This window comes from Mus pahari, chromosome 7 (genome assembly GCF_900095145.1).
Source record: "Mus pahari chromosome 7, PAHARI_EIJ_v1.1, whole genome shotgun sequence".
NCBI classification, from domain to species: Eukaryota; Metazoa; Chordata; class Mammalia; order Rodentia; family Muridae; genus Mus; species Mus pahari.
The window spans coordinates 51,710,313-51,718,864 of record NC_034596.1 but is presented as its reverse complement, the minus strand read 5'-3'; the positions used below and the strand labels follow the sequence as shown (position 1 = coordinate 51,718,864).

At 44.8% G+C, this 8,552-nt stretch overlaps 1 protein-coding gene across 1 annotated transcript in view; it reads left to right on the top strand.

Annotated features, from left to right (window-relative positions):
* Snx6 (sorting nexin 6) overlaps window positions 1-6,874 on the top strand; it is a 42,890-nt gene extending 36,016 nt beyond the window's left edge. The window contains exons 12-14 of the mRNA XM_021201665.1: window positions 2,251-2,410; window positions 2,486-2,571; window positions 6,164-6,874. Of these exons, the coding sequence (XP_021057324.1) occupies window positions 2,251-2,410; window positions 2,486-2,571; window positions 6,164-6,217 (300 nt within the window). The 3' untranslated portion in view covers window positions 6,218-6,874. The remainder of the gene's footprint in view (window positions 1-2,250; window positions 2,411-2,485; window positions 2,572-6,163) is intronic.
* Window positions 6,875-8,552: the final 1,678 nt, after the last annotated feature.

The following is an 8,552-nucleotide window of genomic DNA, read 5'->3' as shown; positions in this document are numbered from 1 at the left end:
CCAAATCTATTCATTATAAATAAGTACACTGTAGCTGTCTAGCTGTCTTCAGACACTCCAGAAGAGGGAGTCAGATCTCTTTTTTTTTTTTTTTTTTTTTAAAGATTTATTTATTTACTATATGTAAGTACACTGTAGCTGTCTTCAGACACTCCAGAAGAGGGAGTCAGATCTTGTTACGGATGGTTGTGAGGCACCATGTGGTTGCTGGGATTTGAACTCTGGACCTTTGGAAGAGCAGTCGGGTGCTCTTACCCACTGAGCCATCTCTCCAGCCCGGGCGTCAGATCTCTTAACGGGTGGTTGTGAGCCACCATGTGGTTGCTGGGAACTGAACCCAGGACCTTCGGAAGAGCAGTCAGTGCTCTTACCCGCTGAGGCATCTCGCCAGCTCTACCTACTAGTTTCTGATTTGGTCTAAAGTCTCTGGCTGACTTGAGAACACGATTAAATAGAAGTGCCTTGTATTTTAAGGGAACTCACACATTTCCTGCTGTATATAAAAGACTTAATTACCATAAGACCTAGAAAAACAAAATCAAATATTTTAAGACAGATGCATGAAAAGCACTGAGAATACCCTAATTTTCAAAGCAGTTGTGGTTTGTGGGGGTTGCTGGGATTGAAGATGGCTCCCCAGATGGCTTGAACATGGTTCTTGCATTTGTTCTACTACTTAGCATTATCCCCAGCCCAGCTCCTCACTTCTGAGGCTTTGTTAAAGATGTGGTTGAAAGGGTAACTTTTTAGACACGGCTTTAAAGGTAAATCTGACTGCTGCTCACCTCTGCGGCATATGTATTAAGTTAGAATGTGTAGAGAATATTAGTGCGACCGACCCCTGTGTAAAAATGATTGCAAATTCATAAATCCTTTGGGGGGGCTGAGGTGGTCTCCTTGTAAGGCCTTGGCTGGCCTCCAGCTCACAGAGCTCTGCCTGCCTTTGCTGCCTCAGTCACAAATCACCACACCCAGCTCAGTATTTTCTAAGCCCATCTGAGGATCAGCATGTACCTTTTAATAAATAGTGTGGGAAGGAAGAAATCAGCTGGGTATGGAAGCCCTTGCCTTTAATCCCAGCACTGGGAAGGCAGAGGCAGCTATATCTCTTTGAATGGCAGGCCAGCCAGGGTTACGTAGTGAAACTTTCTGTCTCACAGAAAGAAACCGGTGTTTGGGTAGGATGCTAAGTCAGGTCTGTTGTTGGCATGCCTGTAGTCCTAGCCCTTGGGAAGTGGAGACTGGAGATCAGGAGTTCTAAGTCATCTTCAGTTTGTAGTGAGTTTGCAGCCATTCTGGACTACTTGGGGCCCTGTCCAGAATAGGTAAAATCATGGAAACCGAAAATTGATAGTGAGTAGGTTTTCTTATTGAATGGTAAATAGTGTCTAAAATTGGTTCAGATAGTTATTCAGCTCTGTGCACACAGTATAAACCCTGAGCTTTTTATTTTATTTTATTCATTTATTGGTTTTTCTGAGACAGGGTTTATCTGTATACCATTGGCTGTCCTGGAATTTACTTTGTAGACCAGGCTGGCCTCAAACTCAGAAATCCGCCTGCCTCTGCCTCCTGAGTGCTAGGATTAAAGGCATGCGCCATCACCGCCCGGCGAGCTATATATTTTAAATGGGGGAGTTGTAAAGTATGTGAATTCTGTTTCAATTAAGCTATTATTTATTAAAAACATTGAGGGGCTGGGAGCATAATTAGTGATGAAGTGTGAGCCCTGGCTCAAGCCCAAAACAAAGTATTTAGAAGTTTCCCATGTGGGCTGACGAGATGGCTCAGTAGGTAAGAGCACTGACTGCTCTTCCAGAGGTCCTGCGTTCAAATCCCAGCGATCACATGGTGGCTCACAACCACCCGTAATGAGATCTGGCGCCCTCTTCTTTTTTTTTTAAGATTTATTTATTTATTTTATATATAAGTACACTGTAGCTGTCTTCAGACACTCCAGAAGAGGGCATCAGATCTCATTACAGATGGTTGTGAGCCACCATGTGGTTGCTGGGAATTGAACTCAGGACCTCTGGAAGAGCAGTCAGTGCTCTTAGCCTCTGAGCCATCTCTCCACCCCGGCGCCCTCTTCTGATGCATCTGAAGACAACTACAGTGTACTTAGATATAATAATAAATAAATCTTTAAAAAAGAAGTTCCCCGTGTGTAAGTGTCACTGCTGCTGCTGATGGTGTTGCATCTAACTGTGTTAAGGGCTTAGCACACACTGTGAATGTCCTATCTTGCAGGACCTCCTCTATAGAAGGTCTAGGTCGCTGGTGGACTATGAAAATGCCAATAAAGCACTGGACAAGGCAAGAGCGAAAAACAAAGATGTTCTACAGGCTGAAACTTCCCAACAGTTGTGCTGTCAGAAGTTTGAAAAAATATCTGAATCTGCAAAACAAGGTACTGAAGACGCCCTTTGGGCTCAGCGCATACTTCATGGTGGCCATTCTAATTGCTTTATTTTTTTGTTTGCAGAACTGATAGATTTTAAGACAAGAAGAGTTGCTGCATTCAGAAAAAATTTAGTGGAACTTGCAGAACTAGAACTGAAGCATGCAAAGGTAGTGCCATTAAATATTTAATCATGGAGAGATGGCTCAGTGGTTAAGAGCACTAACTGCTCTTCCAGAGGTCCTGAGTTCAGTTCCCAACAACCACATGGTGGCTCATAACCATCTATAATGGGATCTGATGCCCTCTTCTGGTGTGTCCAAAGACAGTGACAGTGCACTCATATACATAAAATAAATAAATCTTAAAAGACTATTTAATCATGTTTTAAATTGAGTCAGTTATAAAATAGATGCTAATCCTTTGATCAACCTCCTACAGGAGATTGGCACAACTGCCCTTGGATTATTTGGATTTTTTTCTTTTACACTTGTGTGTGCACGTTTGCTTGTATGTATGTGTGGGAGTCGAAGGACACCTCTTGGGTTTGCTTCTTCCTTGTATAAGTTTCCAGATAAACTGAGGGTTCAGGCTTAGGTAGTAAGGGTTCATACTTGATTAGCCCTCTCACGGGTCCTTATTTGGGGTTTTGATGTTTTCAGTACTAAACCTGTACCTAGTACTAGTACTTTCATGTACTAGGATTCTGTGTATGCCAGCCAGCATTCTGTCACTGAGCTCCATTCCCATCCTGACAGCATGGGAATAAGGTTGTTTGTCTGGTTGCTGTTGTTGTTGTTGTTGTTGTTGAGGCTTGGTCAGAGCACACTAGGTAGACCAGGCTGGCATTGAACTCAGGGATCTTCCTGCTTCAACCTCTACTTGGGACGCTGTACTCTGACCTACATACATGCTGAGACACATGCGCACACACACACACACACACACACAACAAACTGGTATTTGCCAGTAGTGGTAATGCATACTTGTAGGAATCACTGGAAGAGGCAGAGGTAGGGTCACAAGTTCAAGGCTAGCCTGGGTTACATCTTTGGTGCTGGAGAGATGGTACAGCAATTACAAGCAGCACCCGAGTCAGGTGGCTCATAACCATCCTAGCTCCATGTTCAGGAGACAGAACATCCTTTTGTGGCCTCCATAAACACCTGGATATATGTGGTATACACATACAAATAAAAACATATCCTTTTTAAAAAGATAGGTCTCAGAAAAAAAAATGAAAACAATCAATATTCTATCCAGTGGGTGAACGGATGAATTGTAGTAGTATATAGGCTATTATTCTATGATAAGCATAAAAAGAAATAAAGCCCTAATAGAGCATGGAATATTATTCATTTTTTGTTTTTTTTTTCCTCTTGAGACAGGGATTTTGTATAGCCTTGGCTATTCTGGAACTTGCCTTATAGAACAGAATGACTTTGAACTCACGAGATCCACCTGTCTCTACCAACAGAGCAATGGGATTAAAAATGTGCCGCCACCACCTCCCAGCAAGACAGTTTTTTTTAAGTATTTTTATTTCATGGCATTGGTGTTTGCCTACATGTATGTCTGTGAAGGCATTGGACCTGGAGTTACAGACAGTCGTGAACTGCCATACTGGGAATTAAACCCAGGCTCTCTGGAAAAACAGGCAGTGCTTTTTAACCATTGAGCATCCATCTCTCCAGCCCCACATCCTTATGTTTTAAAGCCCATCACTGTGTGTTGGAGAAAGAGCTCAACAGGCTAAGAGCTAAGTTTTTTTTTAGAGGGGATGGGTTTCAACCCTAGCACCCACATGTGGTTTGTAACTCCGGTTCTAGGGAATTACAGGTCCTCTACAGGAACCAGGCATGCATGGAGTGTACATACATACATACATACATACATACATACATACATACATACATAACTCATATACATAAGATAAATCTGAGATTTTTGTTTAATCCATGAGTACTTCTTGCTTGAAACTGCTATCATGCTGGCTTCGGGATGTTGATTTTCATTTTTCTTTTCTGTGATGCTGATCAAATCCAGGACTTTGCATATGCTAGGCAAGTATCTACCACTGAGCTACACCCCATCGTCAAATATTGATTCTCTTTCTTTTTCTCTCTCTTTTTAATTTAAGACTAAAATCTCCCAAAACATACTCTGTAATTCAGGCTTGGTTTAAATTCGTGGCAATATTTCTGTCCTGAGTTCTAGGATTACCAGAATGTGCTAGAGTCTCAGAGTCAGTCAGTGTCTCTGTCTCTCTGTCTCTCTCTCCCTCCCTCCCTCCCTCTCTCCCTCCCTCTCTCCCTCTCTCCCTCTCTCCCNTCTCTCTCTCTCTCTCTCTCTCCCTCCCTCCCTCCCTTTCTCTCCCTCCCTCCCTCCCTCCCTCTCTTCCTATTGATCCAGAGGCAGAGAGGCAAGCAGACCTCTCAGCACCATGTCTGCCTCCAGGCCGCCCTGCTTCCCACCATGATGATAATGGACTGGATATCTGACCCTGTACACCAACCCCAACATACCTGTTGTCCTCTACAAGAGTTCCCATGGTCATGGTGTTTCTTCACAACAACCATCTGGGCTTGCAGATGGTACACTAGACTTAGCCTCCTTGACATGGTTCCTCTAAGAAGCCACACCTCCTAATGCCACTCACTAAGTATTCAAATATGAGCCTATGGGGCCATCCGTACTCAAACCACCACAGTGGTTGCGAGGAGTTTAAACCAGGTCTCTGAAGTGTTGGCTATACTAGAACTCCCATAGATCTGTCCACCTGCCTCTACATCCCAAAGGCTGGGATTAAAGATGTGTCTCACCAGATCCCACTTACATCTCTTAAGCTTTGAAGCAACTTCAAATGTTCTACAAATGGCTACCTGCATGTGAATTCTGTAGAAAGCTGTGTGCAATGTTAGTGGGTTGTTGTTTTTTTTAATATTAGTTTAATGCTATCACACAATCAGAAATCAAATTCACTAGTTAACCTTGGACTCAAAAGTCTTATTTTACCCTTGCCAAAAACAAGTCAAGGGTGTGGAGAGATGGTTGGCTGCTGAGAGCCTTGGCTGCTCTGCTCTTGCAGAAGACCCAGCTTCTTCAGTCTCAGCACCCACGGTGACTTACAGTGGTAGTAATTCCAGTTCCTGAGGGGCTGATGCCTCTTCAGACTGAGGGGTGCCAGGCACACAGGCAAAGCACTCAAGCACATACAATAAAAGTGAATCTTTTAAAACCGAGCCTTTGTGGCTCACATCTGTGATCCCAGCACTCTGGAGCCTGAGATAGGGGAATCATGAGTGCAAGGCCAACCTGCTATATACCATAAAAACTTTGTCTCAGATGTGAAATAAAATATATTTTTAAAAACATGAATCGCCGGGCATGGTGACGCATGCCTTTAATCCCAGCACTGGGGAAGCAGAGGCAGGCAGGTTTCTGAGTTCGAGGCCAGCCTGGTCTACAAAAAAAGAATTTTTTTTTTAAGTAGAACAATCGAAACCATTCTCGTCTAGGTAGAAATTTATTTACTGAACAAGTTGGTTCTTTGTTTTTAAACTGTTTTAGAGATGTTTATAGAATTGTGACATTAGAATACAATTTCTTTTATGCTTTCTTGCTTGCTTGTGTGTGGCCCCTAACAAACATGCAGGCAAAACACCCAACCACATCAGATATTCATAAAAAAATATTTACAAACAACTCTTTCAAGCTGTTAGGACTGAAATACCCGGTGACTTACTGTTTCCTCCTTACCAGGGAAACCTCCAGCTCCTGCAGAACTGCCTCGCGGTTTTAAATGGGGACACATAGGCTTCCCGCCACCTTCCGTTGAAAAGGGCTGCCTTCAAATCCAGTTTGTTTTCCTGACGACCTCCCTCTGGCATCTAAGCTTACTGGGAACAACAGAGACAGCGGGCACAGTGCATCGGCTCTTCTGAGAGACAGTGGAGCAGCAGGGCTCACCGGCTGCAGGGCAGCGACCTGCCACCTCGCACTCCACCTTCCAAGAAGCCCAAAGTTCAACCCTCTCTTTTCTTTAAGTAGCCTGTCTTAACTATGTTTATTTTCTATGTGGCGGTTCTGTGGCTGCAGGCCTATTTACCTGAGAATCGCGTGTCCAGTTTTAACATTCTCAAAGTACTCTGTTCACACAAGATAAAGGTTGCCTTTCTGAATATTTTTTAAGCATTCTGTTCCCTTAGTTCTTTCATGTATCTGTGTAAAGCATCTTAACGAGACTTACTTTGAATTAATGAACGTAGAAGTTTCGGGTCAGACTTTATGTAAGCTTTATAAGTATGATCTCTGGAGAAAAGCAGATGCGTTAGTATGTTTGCCTTAAACTTGTGGACTAAACCAATATTGTAAACGCCCAGAGACAGCAGCGGCGTTTTGACTCCGTGCTCCTTGTATGGCTCTGGAATTCGGGGTAGCGATAATAAATCTACTCCGGCATTATGCTTTACAGTGAAGGTCTTTTTCTTTTTTCTTTCTTTCTAACCCTCCCTCCCTTTGTTTTGAAATGGCCAAACCAGGTTCACTGAATGCTTTACCTCACATAGAGTGACCTTCTGAGTGCACTGATTCAGAATGCAGGCGTATCATGCTTCCCTAGGTCCCCGTCTCCAATTCCCTGGATCCCGTTCCTATCTCAGCAGAGCCATTTGGTGGCTACCATGGCTGTCTAGTGAGTGGTGTAGAGGGAGGGAGGGGGCGATCCCCAGGACGAAAGATGGGGTGCAGACAGGATGAAGAGTCCCTGGGTCTGTGTCAGCCATACCTGGTCTTTCTGACTGGCTTGGTCCTTCTGACTGATTGCTGTGCCCCCACTGTAAACTTGACTTGGATGATGGACTTCTATTTTTCTTACTCCTCTCCGATTTGGAAACCACAGGGAGTTGGGCTGGTCACCCTGGAACGGGTTCCTAGTTTGTTTACATTTCTCCAAACCACCCTGATGATTCTGGGTCAGGGTCGACCCAGCCTCCTCCCTGTGCTGGGTAGTGTGCTCGCTCTCTTGACTGACCTGTTTGCCCGTGCCATTCCAACACTGGTTTTCCTGTTGTCGGCCCAGACATCGTTTTTTGTCCTTTGTGTGCGTGACTCTAATTGGTAGGACTTCACCCACGTGTGTCCCAGTGGGTGAGTGCAGGACCAAGGGCCCTTGCTTCTGGATTTCCTCCCACCCTCACCAGCTGCTCTTGAAGCCTCAATCCGGTATGGGCAAGATCCTCTTCTGGCTCCTCCATTCTCTGCTATAAAGGACATGTTGACCTACCTCACAGGGATGTTGTGAGGACTAATAAATGTGGTGCGGTGCTTCAGAGATGTGAAGGTGTTATGTGATCGCCGAGAGACGGAAGAGGGACAAGGACGCGGCAGTTCTCATACCCATGGGTCATTTTGTTTTTAATCAGGGTGGTCTCTTTAGGAGGGAAAGGAGTGAGTAGTCTGAAATTTTTTTATTAGATTTTTTTGCTTATTTTTTATTTACTCTGTATGAGCTCTTCCGCCTGTCTGTCTGTCTGACTGCTCCAAGTGCAGTGCTGGAGAAGGCCAGAAACGGGGAAGGTGGGGTAGAGGAGGACGTAGGATTCCCAGAATCTGAGCTTCAGAGCAGTGGATGCTGGGAAACCAAGCCCGGGTCCTAGGGAAGAGCAGCCAGGTGTGCTCAGAAACCGCTCTCCAACCTGAGTTCTATTTTCAGATGAGTGTATGTAGTACGTGAGGGCAGGGACCTTGTCAGGGGAGGGTTTCTGGAAGTCAAACCCCTCCTTCCACCACGTGGATGTGACTCCAGCTGTCAGCCTTGAGGCAAGTGTGTTTACTACCCCCAAAGCCACTTGGCAGGCCCCCAGATTCTTTATGAGCATGCGTCCTGGGGTCCCCGGTAGTTAGTAGCAGCTGCATGTACTAGCTAGGGGCCTTGGGTAGGCCACAGAAGGAGCAGACAGTGTGCAGGGCTTTCTCACTAACACCTGGAGAAATAACATGTGTGGATGGGCCTTGGGCTGCGTGCCTGTGACCCCAGGACCGCTGCTGTACTTCTGTATTAATCAGGGTTCTCTAGAGTCACAGAACTTACAGATAGTCTGTATATAGTAAAGGAATTTATTGATGACTTACAGTCTGCAGTCCAAATTCC